General features: G+C 40.5%; 1 protein-coding gene and 1 pseudogene across 3 annotated transcripts in view; one reads left to right on the top strand and one right to left on the bottom strand.

Moving 5' to 3' along the window:
- PAPSS2 (3'-phosphoadenosine 5'-phosphosulfate synthase 2) overlaps nt 1-17,883 on the bottom strand; it is a 115,039-nt gene that overhangs the window by 2,319 nt on the left and 94,837 nt on the right. For all 3 annotated transcript variants that reach the window (XM_070780435.1, XM_070780434.1, XM_070780436.1), the window contains 3 exons: nt 13,184-13,319; nt 1,684-1,952; nt 36-265 (listed from right to left, as the gene is read on the bottom strand). In XM_070780435.1, the coding sequence (XP_070636536.1) occupies nt 36-265; nt 1,684-1,952; nt 13,184-13,319 (635 nt within the window). The remainder of the gene's footprint in view (nt 1-35; nt 266-1,683; nt 1,953-13,183; nt 13,320-17,883) is intronic.
- LOC139180063 (U6atac minor spliceosomal RNA) lies at nt 16,467-16,584 on the top strand (annotated as a pseudogene).

Genomic DNA, 17,883 nt, shown 5'->3' with positions numbered 1-17,883 from the left:
AATGTTGATGAAAGAATTTTCCTCGGAAAACCTACCTTTCTGGATCATAGAAGTCCATGGCTTTCTTGGCTTTGTTGTAGGCAGCCACTCGGAATGGAATGATTTCCACAGATGTGAGGCCAGGGGCCATGGTCAAGACCTTGCCCCCGTGAGTGGGTTCATACAGGTCTCTCTTGGTCTCAGGATGGGGCATTCCTGCAGGGTCCCGGCCCACAATGTAGAAATTGGCCCCTGCAACCATCCGGGCTCTGCAGTGCCACTGGACCTAGGAAATACCACAGCAAGGACATGCTGATCACCACTGGCCAATCCTTTGGGCCCCAGTTTGTGGAGACATCCCTTTATTCTGCTTCAAAAGTAATTCAGCAATGTGGGTCAACTAATAATTGTAAGAAAGTCAGTGAGGTGTCCAAGGCTGCTCTTAGCTCATCTGTATTGTCCTACTGGGAAGAATATAGGAGTTTTTGGAAAAGGAAATGGCAACCCACTCCAGTATTCTTGCCTAGAGAATTCCACGGAAACTGGAGCCTGACAGGCTACATACAGTCCGTGGGGTCACAAAGGGTCAGACATGACTGAGCAATTAACATAGGAGCTTTAAAGATAAGAACCTTCCCTCTTAGAACCTGGGGTTATAGTTCGTAATCTCTCCAGACTAACAGATGACAAACACTCAGATCTTGCTGTTCCATAGAACTATGTGAATTTTACTTTTCAGTTCCTCCCTATTCAAAATAAATCACAGTTTAAGGGAAATTACAAACTCCATCTCTTACCATGGAATTCCATGTAACTGCCAGTAATGAGCTAATTAACATTCATATGCACACATTGATTCCATTTCAACACAGCATTGGGATTTCAAAACAAGTTGCCCTCTTTCAAGCTCAGATAGAAATAGGATAGGGAAGAGAGCTAGGGGCCTGGAAATTTGATCTGGTTGAAGATAATTCATTAAACTCACCTTGGAGCATTCCAAAGCGTTACGACCTTTTCAATTTATCATTCTCACTGCAAATTTGTTCATATCCACTACATGGGTGGTGCTGTGCGACGAAGAAAGTCTACTTGACAGGCCCAATGTGTTATGATGAAAGGGAGACATTAAGCTTTTAAAGATACCCTCTCCCTTCTACTGTAGCTCACTGAGCATGGTGAATCACTTAAAAGAGTAAGTGGTAACTTCTGAAATATCAGGCTAGATACATCTTGCCCTATAACCCAGGTAAGCTGTATTATCCACCTCGTTCACATACCAACTTTCAGAGTCTCAAAGGCAGTATATGATAGGTTTGATTTGGTGTTGCTAGTATTTTTACAAATGAAAAGTGAAAAGTGTTGGTGGCTCAGTTGTGTCTGACTCTGCAACCTCATGGACTGTAGCCTGCCAGGCTCCTCTGTCCATGGAATTCTCCAGGCAAGAATACTGCAGTGGATTACCGTTCCCTTCTCCAGGGGATCTTCCTGACCCAGGAACATGGTCTCCTGCATTGCAGGCAGACTCTGAGCCACCAGGGAAGCCCCACAAATACTATATGGAAACATGATCAGGTCAGATAAAAAGAGACCAAAAGATGTCAGAATCTGCTCATAAAGAAGAATCCCAGAAGCACTCTTGCTTTTCTAAGTGAGACTTGACCCTGCACTTGTGAGTCCCAGAGCCCAGAGCAGGGAACTGCTCACCTCTGTGGGGCCAGCATATAACATGGGAGATGGGAAGATGGCAACAATGGTTGACTTGGGATCAAGAACCTCTTCTTCGAGCACAGCTGCGTGCTGTTTCATCCGCCAGTCCAGGGGCACGTCATCATCTTTGGTCCAGCCACCCAGGGGGTGGAGCAGCAGGACCGGGTGCTTGTAGCCTCTCTCCAGGAGCCGGCGGCGGGTGTCCTGCATCAACAGAGCATGGCCATTGTGGACAGGATTGCGCAGCTGGAATGCAAACACTGCATCTGGGAAGTGAAAGCAGAACACCAGGATCAAAGACATGCAATGCCTTCAAGAACAGAAAAAGACGCAGCTGTGTTTATTGTTCAGTATACTTGTTATAGCCACTTGCTTTTTCTTCTATTTTAATTTAAATTTTCAAAAAAATTTACAGTGTTGTGTTGGTTTCTGCCACACAACAACAAAATTAATCATAATTATACACACGTTCACCTCCCCCTGCCCCAGCCCCCGCCCACCCATCCCTCCAGGTCCATCACAGAGTGACAGACTGGGCTCCCTGTTCTACACAGCAACTTCTCACCAGCTATCCATCTTACACCTGATCGTATATATATATATGTTGATGCTACTTTCTCCATTCATCCCACCTTCTCCTTCCTCTACTGTGTCCACAAGTTCGTTCTCTACATCCACATGTCCATCCATTCCTTTCCTGCAAATAGGTTCATTGATACCATTTTCTAGATTCCATATATATGCATTAATATACTATATTTGTTTTTCTGACTTCACTCTGTATAGCAGGCTCTAGGTTCATCCACCTCGCTAGAACTGACTAAAATCCTGGAGAGGATGTGGGGAAAAGGGAACCCTGCTACACTGTTGATGGGAATGTAAACTGATACAGCCATTATGGAAAATGGTATGGAGATTCCTTAAAAAACTAGGAATAAATCTACCATATATGACCCAGCAACTCCACTGCTTGGCATATACCCTGAGAGAAACCACAATCGAAAAAGACACATGGACCCCAGTTTTCATAGCAGCACTGTTTACAATAGCCAGGACATGGAAGCAACCTAGATGTCCACTGACTGTTGAATGGATAAAGAAGGTGTGGTACCTATATATAATGGAATATTACTCAGCCATTTAAAAAAAACGAATTTGAGTATAACTGCTTGCTTTTAAGAACCAGCTGGAAAACCACCTGGATCTTTAGGGGTCTTACTCCAAAGGTACCAGTAGCAAACTTTTTAGACAGGGATAGGACACAGGCAGGAAGCCCTAAAGGGAGAGCCTGACTCAGAAATGAACACATCAGTGGCCAAGACCTTTCTTACAAACCACAGCTCAGGCAGGGGCTGGTATTGATCCGTCCCCTTGTGCCCTGCTCCAGCCTCATTTGCCTAGAGTGTGAATATTGATGAGGAACAATTTCTGGAATCTGCGAAATCTAACAACTTAAAGATATAAAAACACTTCTTCACTTTATGGAAATCTTCAAAGCTACTTCACTTAGTGATGAAGTCCTGGGAGGCTTAATTTTTCTTTTGGTTATGAAATGGATTAATGTACATCCATTATAGAAAACTTAGGAAATACAGAAAAGCCCAAAATAGAATATAAAAATCATCCATCATCCTATCATTACTTTTTCTCTCTTTTTCAAAATATGTGAAGTGAAAATCTTCCCTTCCCCTTGGCCCCACTTTATCCCTAGAGGTAGCTGCTGTCATCGGCAGGTTGGTTCACGTGTTGCCAGACATTTCCACTTCTACACACAGAAATAGGTTTGGGTTTTAAAAGCAATTATCCCATTTTACTTTGTTTTCCGAGATTATTCTATACATACTGTTCTGAAATTTGCTTTTTTACTTAACAAATATACTTTGGGTATCTTTATGTGTCAGTGTTTATTTTTTTAATAGCTGCATAATATTACAGTAGTTCAACTTTATAAGCTTTCCATATCTTTATGATTGGAAGCTTTAAGCTTTATGATTTCCTGTGTGGATCACAATAAACTATGGAAAATTCTGAAAGAGATGGGAATACCAGACCACTTGACCTGCCTCTTGAGAAACCTATATGCAGGTCAGGAAGCAACAGTTAGAACTGGACATGGAACAACAAACTGGTCCAAATAGGAAAAGGAGTACATCAAGGCTGTATATTGTCACCCTGCTCATTTAACTTCTATGCAGAGTACATCATGAGAAACGCTGGGCTGGAAGAAGCACAAGCTGGAATCAAGATTGCTGGGAGAAATACCAATAACTTCAGATATGCAGATGACACCACCCTTATGGCAGAAAGTGAAGAGGAACTAAAAAGCCTCTTGATGAAAGTGAAAGAGGAGAGTGAAAAAGTTGGCTTAAAGCTCAACATTCAGAAAACTGAGATCATGGCATCTGGTCCCATCACTTCATGGGAAATAGATGGGGAAACAGTGGAAACAGTGTCAGACTTTATTTTTGGGGGCTCCAAAATCACTGCAGATGGTGACTGCAGCCATGAAATTAAAAGACGCTTACTCCTTGGAAGGAAAGTTATGTCCAACCTAGACAGCATATTCAAAAGCAGAGACAGCACTTTGTCAACAAAGGTCCATCTAGTCAAGGCTATGGTTCTTCCAGTGGTCATGTATGGATGTGAGAGTTGAGCTATCAAGAAAGATGAGTGCTGGAGGAGCCAAGATGGCAGAGGAGTAGGACCGGGAGAACATTTTCTCCCCCACAAATTCATCAAAAGAACATTTAAATGCTGAGTAAATTCCACAAAACAACTTCTGAATGCCGGCAGAGGACATCAGGCACCCAGAAAAGCAACCCAAGTCTTCGAAAGGAGGTAGGAAAAAATATAAAAGACAAAAAAAGAGACAAAAGGGGGAGGGATGGAGTTCCGTCCTGGGAAGGGAGTCTTAAAAAGAGAGAAGTTTCCAAACACCAGGAAACCTTCTCACTGCCGAATCTGTGCCAAGCTATGGAAGCACAGAGGGCAACATAACAGGGAGGAAAAATAAATAAACAATTAAAACCCGCAGATTGCGAGCCCTACGGTAACTCCCCCAGTGGAGAAGCAGCGCAGACGCCTGCACATGCCATTAGCAAGCAGGGGCTGGGCAGGGAGGCGCAGCATGGGCTGCATCGCTTAGAGTAAGGACCTGGCCTGAATACCCTGAGCGCTATCTGAGCGAAATAATTTGGGCTAGCAAACCAGACTGTGGGATATCTACCACGCGAAAAGCCAGCCCTAACCTAAGACACCGCCAGGCCTGCGCACAGAACAAAGGACTGAACAGAGATGGCCGGCTGCAGACCTTCCCCCTCCGGTGACAGGCAGCCAGAACCGGAAGGGGGCAATCACAGCCCCAGAGAGACATTATCTACAAAACCGTAAGCAGGCTTCTTTGCTAACTAAAACTTCATGGGGGTCTGGATGGTCAACATCTGCCTGAGAAGGTGCGCTGGTTGTACACCTAGATAACCAAGCGGCGGGGAGGCGATAAGTCGCAGCAATCGCACTCACCAAAGACCTCATCACCTGAGCTGCTCAGACCTGGGAAGGGCACAAAACGCAGGCCTAACCGAGTCTGCGCCTCTGAGGACTACCCGAGTGCCTGAACCTGAGCAGCTTGGACCTGGGAGGTGCAGGCAGCCCAGGGCTGGCCACGGATGGTTCCCAGCGGAGCAACCTAGAGCCTGAGCAGTGTGGGCAGGGAGGCTACACGTGCCGTGAGCGGGGGCAGACCCAGTGTGGCTGAGGCACTGCGAGCACACGCCAGTGTTATTTGTTTGCAGCATCCCTCCCTCCCTCCCCACAGTGCCACTGAACAAGTGAGCCTAAAAAAAAAAAAGTGTCCGCCACCGTCCCATTTGTGTCAGGGCGGAAACCAGACACTGAAGAGACCAGCAAACAGAAGAAGCTATAACAGAGGGAACCACCTTGGAAGCTACAGGCAATAAATTAAAACCCTGTGGTTCCTACTGACTACATAGGAAGGGGCCTATAGATCTTGAGAAATATAAATCAGACCAAGGAATGAGCCAAAAATGAACTGAACCCACAATACTCACAACAAAACCAGAGAAAGTCCTAGATATATTTTTACTATGTTTACAATCATTCTTTCTTTTTTTTTTAATTTAAAAAAAAAATTTTAAGTCCTTTATTATTCCTTTAATTTTCACTTTTATAACCCATTACTTTGCAAAAAAAAAAAAAAAAAAGACCCTATTTTTTTTTTACAGCAAACTTCATATATATATTTTTTTAATAATTTTTTGACCTTGTTTTTTTTTCGTTTTTCTTCTTTTCTTTAACATTGTATTTTTGAAATTCCAAACTCTACTCTAGATTTTTAATTTTAGCTTTTTGGTATTTGTTATCAATTTTGTACCTATAGTTTTTTTAATAATTTCTGTGACTTTTTTTTTTCTTTCTCTGTTTCTTTCTCTTCTTCTTTTATATAACATTGTATATCTGAAATTCCAAACTCTACTCTAGATCTTTAATTTATGCTTTTTGGTATTTGATACCAATTTTGTACCTGTATTTTCTTTATAATTTTTGCGACTTTTTTTTTTTTCCTCTCTTTCTTTTTTTTAACATTATATTTTTGAAATTCCAAACTCTACTCTAGATTTTTAACCTTTGCTTTTTGGTATTAGTTATAAATTTTGTACCTATATTTTCTTTATAATTTTTGCGACCTTGTTTGTTTTTGTTTGTTCGTTTTTTCTCTCTTTCTTTTCCTTCTTCTTTTCTTTAACATCGTATTTTTGAAATTCCAAACTCTACTCTAGATTTTTAATTTTTGCTTTTATGTATTTGTTACCAATTTTGTACCTTTAAGAACCCAATCTTCAGTACCCATCTTTCACTAGGGAGCGAGATTACTGGCTTGACTGCTGTCTCCCTTTGGACTCTCCTTTTTCTCCACCAGGTCGCCTGTGTCTCCTCCCTAACCCCTCTCTACTCTACCCAACTCTGTGAATTTCTGTGTGTTCCAGACGGTGGAGAATACTTAGGGAACTGATTACTGGCTGGATCTGTCTCCCTCCTTTTCATTCCCCCCTTTTATCCTCCTGGCCACCTCTGCCTCCTTCCTCCTTCTTCTCTTCTCTGTATAACTCTGTGAACATCTCTGAGCGGTCCAGTTGTGGAGTGCACATAAGGAAGTGATTACTGGCTAGCCCACTCTCTCCTCTATTGATTCCACCTCATCTCATTCGGGTCACCTCTAACTCCCTCCTCCCTCTTCTCTTCTCCATGTAACACTGTGAACCTCTCTGGGTGACCCTCACGGTAGAGAAACTTTTCATCGTTAACGTAGATGTTTTATCAATGGTGCTGTATAAAAGGAGAAGTTTTGAAACTACTGTAAAAATAAGACCAATAACTGGAAGCAGGAGGCTTAAGTCCAAACCCTGACTCCAAGGAACATTAATTGACAGGAGCTCATCAAACGCCTCCATACCTACACTGAAACCAAGCACCACACAAGGGCCAACAAGTTCCAGGGCAAGACATACAAAGCAAATTCTCCAGCAACAAAGGAACACAGCCCTGAGCTTCAAGATACAGGCTGCCCAAAGTTACCCAAAAACCATAGACATCTCATAACTCATTACTGGACGCTTCATTGCACTCCAGAGAGAAGAAATACAGCTCCACTCACCAGAACACCGACACAAGCTTCCCTAACCATGAAACCTTGACAAGCCACCTGTACAAACCCATACACAGCGAGGAAACGCCACAATAAAGAGAACTCCACAAACTGCCAGAATACAGAAAGGACACCCCAAACTCAGCAATTTAAACAAGATGAAGAGACAGAGGAATACCCAGCAGATAAAGGAACAGGATAAATGCCCACCAAACCAAACAAAAGAGGAAGAGATAGGGAATCTACCTGATAAAGAATTCCGAATAATGATAGTGAAATTGATCCAAAATCTTGAAATCAAAATGGAATCACAGATAAATAGCCTGAAGACAAGGATTGAGAAGATGCAAGAAAGGTTTAACAAGGACCTAGAAGAAATAAAAAAGAGTCAATATATAATGAATAATGCAATAAATGAAATTAAAAACACTCTGGAGGCAACAAATAGTAGAATAACAGAGGCAGAAGGTAGGATTAGTGAATTAGAAGATAGAATGGTAGAAATAAATGAATCAGAGAGGATAAAAGAAAAACAAAAGAAATGAGGACAATCTCAGAGACCTCCAGGACAATATTAAACGCTACAACATTCAAATCATAGGGGTCCCAGAAGAAGAAGACAAAAAGAAAGACCATGAGAAAATACTTGAGGAGATAATAGTTGAAAACTTCCCTAAAATGGGGAAGGAAATAATCACCCAAGTCCAAGAAACCCAGAGAGTCCCAAACAGGATAAACCCAAGGCGAAACACCCCAAGACACATATTAATCAAATTAACAAAGATCAAACACAAAGAACAAATATTAAAAGCAGCAAGGGAAAAACAACAAACAACACACAAGGGAATTCCCATAAGGATAACAGCTGATCTTTCAATAGAAACTCTTCAAGCCAGGAGGGAATGGCAAGACATACTTAAAATGATGAAAGAAAATAACCTACAGCCCAGATTATTGTACCCAGCAAGGATCTCATTCAAATATGAAGGATAAATCAAAAGCGTTTCAGACAAGCAAAAGCTGAGAGAATTCTGCACCACCAAACCAGCTCTCCAACAAATACTAAAGGATATTCTCTAGACAGGAAACACAAAAACGGTGTATAAATTCAAACCCAAAACAATAAAGTAAATGGCAACGGGATCATACTTATCAGTAATTACCTTAAACGTAAATGGGTTGAATGCCCCAACCAAAAGACAAAGAATGGCTGAATGGATACAAAAACAAGACCCCTACATATGTTGTCTACAAGAGACCCACCTCAAAACAGGGGACACATACAGACTGAAAGTGAAGGGCTGGAAAAAGATTTTCCATGCAAATAGGGACCAAAAGAAAGCAGGAGTAGCAATACTTATATCAGATAAAATAGACTTTAAAACAAAGGCTGTGAAAAGAGACAAAGAAGGTCACTACATAATGATCAAAGGATCAATCCAAGAAGAAGATATAACAATTATAAATATATATGCACCCAACACGGGAGCACCGCAGTATGTAAGACAAATGCTAACAAGTATGAAAGGAGAAATTAACAATAACACAATAATAGTGGGAGACTTTAATACCCCACTCACACCTATGGATAGATCAACTAAACAGACAATTAACCAGGAAACACAAACTTTAAACAATACAATAGACCAGTTAGACCTAATTGATATCTATAGGACATTTCACCCCAAAACAGTGAATTTCACCTTTTTCTCAAGCGCACATGGAACCTTCTCCAGGAAGATCACATCCTGGGCCATAAATCTAGCCTTGGTAAATTCAAAAAAATAGAAATCATTCCAAGCATCTTTTCTGACCACAATGCAGTAAGATTAGATCTCAATTACAGGAGAAAAACTATTAAAAATTCCAACATATGGAGGCTGAACAACACGCTGCTGAATAACCAACAAATCACAGAAGAAATCAAAAAAGAAATAAAAATATGAATAGAAACGAATGAAAATGAAAACACAACAACCCAAAACCTGTGGGACACTGTAAAAGCAGTCCTAAGGGGAAAGTTCATAGCAATACAGGCATACCTCAAGAAACAAGAAAAAAGTCAAATAAATAACCTAACTCTACACCTAAAGCAACTAGAAAAGGAAGAAATGAAGAACCCCAGGTTAGTAGAAGGAAAGAAATCTTAAAAATTAGAGCAGGAATAAATGTAAAAGAAACAAAAGAGACCATAGCAAAAATCAACAAAGCCAAAAGCTGGTTCTTTGAAAGGATAAATAAAATTGACAAACCATTAGCCAGACTCATCAAGAAACAAAGGGAGAAAAATCAAATCAATAAAATTAGAAATGAAAATGGAGAGATCACAACAGACAACACAGAAATACAAAGGATCATAAGAGACTACTATCAACAATTATATGCCAATAAAATGGACAACGTGGAAGAAATGGACAAATTCTTAGAAAAGTACAACTTTCCAAAACTGGACCAGGAAGAAATAGAAAATCTTAACAGACACATCACAAGCACGGAAATTGAAACTGTAATCAAAAATCTTCCAGCAAACAAAAGCCCAGGTCCAGACGGCTTCACAGCTGAATTCTACCAAAAATTTAGAGAAGAGCTAACACCTATCCTGCTCAAACTCTTCCAGAAAATTGCAGAGGAAGGTAAACTTCCAAACTCATTCTATGAGGCCACCATCACCCTAATACCAAAACCTGACAAAGATCCCACAAAAAAAGAAAACTACAGGCCAATATCACTGATGAACATAGATGCAAAAATCCTTAACAAAATTCTAGCAATCAGAATCCAACAACACATTAAAAAGATCATACACCATGACCAAGTGGGCTTTATCCCAGGGATGCAAGGATTCTTCAATATCCGCAAATCAATCAATATAATACACCACATTAACAAATTGAAAAACAAAAACCATATGATTATCTCAATAGATGCAGAGAAAGCCTTTGACAAAATTCAACATCCATTTATGATAAAAACTCTCCAGAAAGCAGGAATAGAAGGAACATACCTCAACATAATAAAAGCTATATATGACAAACCCACAGCAAACATTATCCTCAATGGTGAAAAATTGAAAGCATTTCCTCTAAAGTCAGGAACAAGACAAGGGTGCCCACTTTCACCATTACTATTCAACATAGTTTTGGAAGTTTTGGCCACAGCAATCAGAGCAGAAAAAGAAATAAAAGGAATCCAAATTGGAAAAGAAGAAGTAAAACTCTCACTGTTTGCAGATGACATGATCCTTTACATAGAAAACCCTAAAGACTCCACCAGAAAATTACTAGAACTAATCAATGATTATAGTAAAGTTGCAGGATATAAAATCAACACACAGAAATCCCTTGCATTCCTATACACTAATAATGAGAAAACAGAAAGAGAAATTAAGGAAACAATTCCATTCACCATTGCAACGGAAAGAATAAAATACTTAGGGATATATCTACCTAAAGAAACTAAAGACCTATATATAGAAAACTATAAAACACTGGTGAAAGAAATCAAAGAGGACACTAATAGATGGAGAAATATACCATGTTCATGGATTGGAAGAATCAATCCATGTGAATCAATCCATAGTGAAAATGAGTATACCACCCAAAGCAATTTATAGATTCAATGCAATCCCTATCAAGCTACCAGCAGTATTCTTCACAGAGCTAGAACAAATAATTTCACAATTTGTATGGAAATACAAAACACCTCGAATAGCCAAAGCTATCTTGAGAAAGAAGAATGGAACTGGAGGAATCAACCTACCTGACTTCAGGCTCTACTACAAAGCCACAGTTATCAAGACAGTATGGTACTGGCACAAAGACAGAAATATTGATCAATGGAACAAAACAGAAAGCCCAGAGATAAATCCATGCACATATGGACACCTTATCTTTGACAAAGGAGGCAAGAATATACAATGGAGAAAAGACAACCTCTTTAACAAGTGGTGCTGGGAAATCTGGTCAACCACTTGTAAAAGAATGAAACTAGAACAGTTTCTAACACCATACACAAAAATAAACTCAAAATGGATTAAAGATCTCAGTGTAAGACCAGAAACTATAAAACTCCTAGAGGAGAACATAGGCAAAACACTCTCCGACATACATCACAGCAGGATCCTCTATGACCCACCTTCCAGAATATTGGAAATAAAAGCAAAAATAAACAAATGGGACCTAATTAAACTTAAAAGCTTCTGCACAACAAAGGAAACTATTAACAAGGTGAAAAGGCAGCCTTCAGAATGGGAGAAAATAATAGCAAATGAAGCAACTGACAAACAACTAATCTCAAAAATATACAAGCAACTCCTACAGCTCAACTCCAGAAAAATAAATGACCCAATCAAAAAGTGGGCCAAAGAACTAAATAGACATTTCTCCAAAGAAGACATACAGATGGCTAACAAACACATGAAAAGATGCTCAACATCACTCATTATCAGAGAAATGCAAATCAAAACCACTATGAGGTACCATTTCACACCAGTCAGAATGGCTGCAATCCAAAAGTCTACAAGCAATAAATGCTGGAGAGGGTGTGGAGAGAAGGGAACTCTCTTGCACTGTTGGTGGGAATGCAAACTAGTACAGCCACTATGGAGAACAGTGTGGAGATTCCTTAAAAAACTGGAAATAGAACTGCCTTATGATCCAGCAATCCCACTGCTGGGCATACACACTGAGGAAACCAGAAGGGAAAGAGACACGTGTACCCCAATGTTCATTGCAGCACTGTTTATAATAGCCAGGACATGGAAGCAACCTAGATGCCCATCAGCAGATGAATGGATAAGAAAGCTGTGGTACATATACACAATGGAGTATTACTCAGCCATTAAAATGAATACATTTGAATCAGTTCTAATGAGATGGATGAAACTGGAACCTATTATACAGAGTGAAGTAAGCCAGAAAGAAAAACACCAATACAGTATACTAACACATATATATGGAATTTAGAAAGATGGAAACAATAACCCTGTGTACAAGACAGCAAAAGAGACACCGATGTATAGATCAGTCTTATGGACTCTGTGGGAGAGGGAGAGGGTGGGAAGATTTGGGAGAATGGCATTGAAACATGTATAATATCATGTATGAAACGAGTTGCCAGTCCAGGTTCGATGCACGATACTGGATGCTTGGGGCTGGTGCACTGGGACGACCCAGAGGGATGGTGTGGGGAGGGAGGAGGGAGGGGGGTTCAGGATGGGGAGCACGTGTATACCTGTGGCGGATTCATTTCGATGTTTGGCAAAACTAATACAATATTGTAAAGTTTAAAAATAAAATTAAATAAAAAAAAAAAAGAAAGATGAGTGCTGAAGAATTGATGCTTTTGAACTGTGGTGTTGGACAAGACTCTTGAGAATCCCTTGGACTGCAAGGAGATCCAACCAGTCCATCCTAAAGGAGATCAGTCCTGGGTGTTCATTGGAAGGACTGATGCTGAAGCTGAAACTCCAATATTTTGGCCACCTCATGTGAAGAATTGACTCATTGGAAAAGACCCTGATGCTGGGAGGGATTGGGGGCAGGAGGAGAAGGGGATGACAGTGGATGAGATGGTTGGATGGCATCACCGACTCGATGGACATGAGTTTGGGTAAACTCCGGGAGCTGGTGATGGACAGGGAGGTCTGTATGCTGCGATTCATGGGGTCGCAAAGAGTCAGACACAACTGAGCGACTGAACTGAACTGAGACATATCAATAGATAAAGGTTTTCAACTTTTCAAACCTGTAAACATGCTGTTTCCTGATATCCTTAATTCTATAAGCAGAGGATGATTAGGAGTATTAACAAATGCAGGAGAGTCAGCCTACATACCAGCATCCATTTCTTTACACTTCTGTTTGAGTTCCAGAGGTGTCAGGCGGTATTGGTCCAACCCATCATTCCACTGTATTCTTTCCAGCACCTGAAGGTCACCACCAACCAGCCAATCCCCACTTTCCATCACCATCTAGAAAGAATTTATTAAAATTCTTAGTGATACATATTGTTTTCTATTTTATCTCAGAAAGTTTCTTTTTCTGAACCAGTCTTGGGCCACTTGAACTAACTGCTTTCAGTTCTTCAACATTTCTAGCACAGTATATATCAAATTTTTTCATTTCTCAAATCCTTTTACTCTTAAAAATTATTGAGGATAAACAAGAACTTTTTAAAAATACTGATTATATCTATCATTATTTTCTGTTTTAGAGATTAAAAGTGAGAACCCTTAGGGCTTCCCTGGTAACCCAGTGGTAAAGAATCCACCTACCAAAACAGGAGACATGGGTTCCATCCTTGATCCGGGAAGATACCACATGCCCTGGAGCAACTAAGCCTGTGTGTGCACCTGTGCTCTGGAGCAAACGAGCTGCAACTATTGAGCCCTAGAGCCTGTTCTCCACAAGAGAAGCCAGTGCAATGAGAAACCTGGCACTGCAACTACAGAATATCCCCCGCTTGTTGCAACTAGAGAAAAGCCTCCACACAGCAATGGAGGCCCAGCACAGCCAAAAATGAAATTAATTTTAAACAAACTGAGAATCCTTAAAAATATTTACTGACCTAAAACTAACAATAATGAAGCCATTAAATATTAACATAAACATTTTATTTTTTGGTGAAAAATAATATTGTCCAAAAATATAAGTGAAAAGTAGCATTGTTTTACATGTTTGCAAGTCTCTTCATTATCTGACTTAATAGAAGGCAGCTCGATTCTCATATCTACTTTTTAACTTATTCTATGGTAATATGTTATTTTGACTGAAACAGGTAAAGAAAATTCAACTTCAGGTAGATGGTTGGAAAAGGGAAGAGTACTTGAATAGCCTTTTTCTATCATTGTGGATATTCTTCATTGATATAAAAAATTAAAGAACCAAATTTAAAAATCAGCAAAGAACTTCAACAGACATTTCTCCAAATATGATATACAGATGGCCAACAGGGACATGAAAAGATATCCAACATCACTAGTTATTGGAGAAATACAATCTCATACCTATTAGGGTGGTACTATCACAAACAGAAAATATGAAGGGTGGGCAAGGATGTGGAGAACTCCCTCATGGACTGTTGGTGAGATTATAAAATGGTGCATCAGTATGGAGTTTCTTCAAAAAATTAAAAATGCAGCTGACACATGATCTGGTAATCTCATTTCTGGATATATATCCAAAAGAATTAAAAGCAATGTCTCACAGAAATTTGCACATCCATATTCATATTGGGCTCCAAAATCACTGCAGATGGTGACTGCAGCCATGAAATTAAAAGACGCTTACTCCTTGGAAGGCAAGTTATGACCAACCTAGATAGCATATTCAAAAACAGAGACATGACTTTGCCAACAAAGGTCCGTCTAGTCAAGACTATGATTTTTCCAGTGGTCATGTATGGATGTGAGAGTTGGACTGTGAAGAAGGCTGAGCGCCAAAGAATTGATGCTTTTGAACTGTGGTGTTGGAGAAGACTCTTGAGAGTCCCTTGGACTGCAAGGAGATCCAACCAGTCCATTCTGAAGGAGATCAGCCCTGGGATTTCTTAGGAAGGAATGATGCTAAAGCTGAAACTCCAGTACTTTGGCCACCTCATGCAAAGAGTTGACTCATTGGAAAAGACTCTGATGCTGGGAGGGATTGGGGGCAGGAGGAGAAGGGGACGACAGAGGATGAGATGGCTGGAGGCATCACTGACTCGATGGACGTGAGTATGAGTGAACTCCGGGAGTTGGTGATGGACAGGGAGGCCTGGCGTGCTGCGATTCATGAGGTCGTAAAGAGTCGGACACGACTGAGTGACTGAACTGAACTGAACTGAACTGATTCATAGTAGTGCTATTCACAATAGCTAAAAGGTGGATGCAACCCAGATCTCTCTCAAAAGATGAACCAACGATGAACATGAATGCCATGCATACGATGGAATATTATTCAGTCTTCACAATGAAGGAAATCCTGTTACAGACTATACCATGGATGAAACTGGAAGACATTAAGCTAAGTGAAAAAGCAATGCACAAAAGGATAAATACTGTATTTTTCCACTTACATGAAGTATCTAAAGTAGTCAAACTCATAGAAAATAGAATGGTTGATACCAGGGGCTGGGGAGAGGAAAGGAGACTTGTTATTTAATAGGTACAGAGTTTCAGATTTTCAAGATGAAAAAAGTTTTGGAGATCTGTTTCACAAGGTGAATTACTTAACACTACTGAATTGTTGTTTAGTCTCTATATCTGACTCTTGCGACCCCATAGCCTGTATGTAGCCCGCCAGGCTCTTCTGTCCATAGGATTTTACAGGCAAGAATACAGGACTGGGTTGCCATTTCTACCAGGGAATCTTCCTGACTCAGATGGAGTCTGCGTCCCCTTCATCTCCTGCATTGGCAGGCGGATTCTTGACTAACGAGCCACCTGGGAAGCCCAAAATAGATAGATGGTAGATAAATAGATGATTGATAACAAAACTTATTTTTCATTGAAGTTTTCTCTAAAGTTACTATCAATATTCTCTTTTCAACACCCAGTCTCTGTTGAAAAAGTGACTTCAGTAAAGGGTGGGTGAGGAACAGAACAAGGAGACTTGGAAAGAACCATCTGTGCATCATCCCATACTTTAGATGGCCCAACTCTGGTCCTCTTGAACTGCGCCCCTTCTGGCAGGGCAAAGAACCTCTTGTGAGCAGACCCGCCTGAAATCTGTATGTACTCTCTAGACCATGATCTGTGTACCTGGGACATTCCGCCTGGGGTGCCCACAAGCAGACCCAGAGGTTCTCAGGGCATGCAGCAAGGCCAAGCATAGGAAGAGGAGGGGGTGGCTGCAAACGAAGAGCCAACTACCCACACACTACCTTATCCTGATGCAGAGCCAAGAAGGCTAAAATTGAGCCTGGCCTTCCAGACTGCGATCAAGGCATACTGTCAAAGTAGAAAGATGAAACATTTTATTTAAATTTATTAGGTAAGTAACTTATTTATTTATTTTTTAGATAAGTAACTTTTAAATATAATACTGGGCTTCAGCTCATTCTTACCCTGGATTCCACAAATATTAGGTGTGAATGTGGTGTAAAGAACGGCCAAGTAATGAAAAAGAAAACCATGACAGTGTTTGATGAGAGGGTGAGCACTTTCCTTGATGAAGATGGAAGAGGCCCCAGGCCCGACAGCACACATACGGTTAATGCCTTGCCATCTACTTTGTGGCATCTAACCTTAGTTTTTACACTGTACACCTTAAACTTACACATTGTTACATGTTCATCAAATCTCAATTAACCTGGAAACAGAATAACATGACAACCTTTGTTTTTCCCATGAACTTAAATATGTTCCATTGTTTCCCCATCTATTTCCCATGAAGTTATGGGACCAGATGCCATGATCTTAGTTTTCTGAATGTTGGGTTTTAAGCCAACTTTTTCACTCTCCTTTTTCACTTTCATCAAGAGGCTCTTTAGTTCTTCTTCGCTTTCTGCCATAAGGGTGGTGTTATCTGCATATCTGAGGTTATTGGTATTTCTCCCAGCAATCTTGATTCCAGCTTATGCTTCATTCAGCCTGGCATTTCACATGATGTACTCCACATAAGCAGGGTGACAATATACAGCCTTGACGTACTCCTTTCCCGATTTGGAACCAGTCTGCTGTTGCATGTCCAGTTCTAACTGTTGCTTCTTGACCAGCATACAGATTTCTCAGGAGGCAGGTAAGGTGGTTTGGTATTTCCACCTCTTTAAGAATTTTAACAGTTTGTTGTGATCCACACAGTCAAAGGCTTTGGCGAGGTCAATAAAGCAGAAGTAGATGTTTTTCTGGAACTCTCTTGCTTTTTTGACAATCCAATGGATGCTGGCAATTTGATCTCTGGTACCTCTGCCTTTTCTAAATTCAGCTTGAACATCTGGAAGTTCACGTTAAAGCCTGGCTTGGAGAATTTTGAGTATTACTTGACTAACGTGTGAGATGAGTGCAATTGTGCGGTAGTTTGAACATTCTTTGCATTACCTTTCTTTGGGATTGGAATGAAAACTGACCTTTTCCTGACCGGTGGCAGCTGCTGAGTTTTCCAAATTTGCTGACATATTGAGTGTAGTACTTTCACACCATCATCTTTTAGGATTTGAAATAGCTCAACTGGAATTCCATCACCTCCACTAGCTTTGTTCATAGTGATGCTTCCTACGGCCCACTTGACATTCGCATTTGATGTCTGGTTCTAGGTGAGTGATCACACCATTGTGATTATCTGGGTCATGAAGATTTTTTTTGTATAGTTCTTCTATGTATTCTTGCCACCTCTTCGTAATATCTTCTGCTTCTGTTAGGTCCATACCATTTCTGTCCTGTATTGTGCCCATCTTTGCACGAAATGTTCCCTTGGTATCTTTAATTTTCTTGAAGAGATCTCTAGTCTTTCCCATTCTATTGTTTTCCTCTATTTATTTGCATTGGTCTTTTATTTTGGCGGGCTCCAAAATCACTGCAGATGGTGACTGCAGCCATGAAATTAAAAGATGCTTGC

This window comes from Bos indicus, chromosome 26 (genome assembly GCF_029378745.1).
Source record: "Bos indicus isolate NIAB-ARS_2022 breed Sahiwal x Tharparkar chromosome 26, NIAB-ARS_B.indTharparkar_mat_pri_1.0, whole genome shotgun sequence".
Lineage (NCBI taxonomy): Eukaryota > Metazoa > Chordata > Mammalia > Artiodactyla > Bovidae > Bos > Bos indicus.
This window is presented reverse-complemented; position numbering and strand designations above follow the sequence as displayed.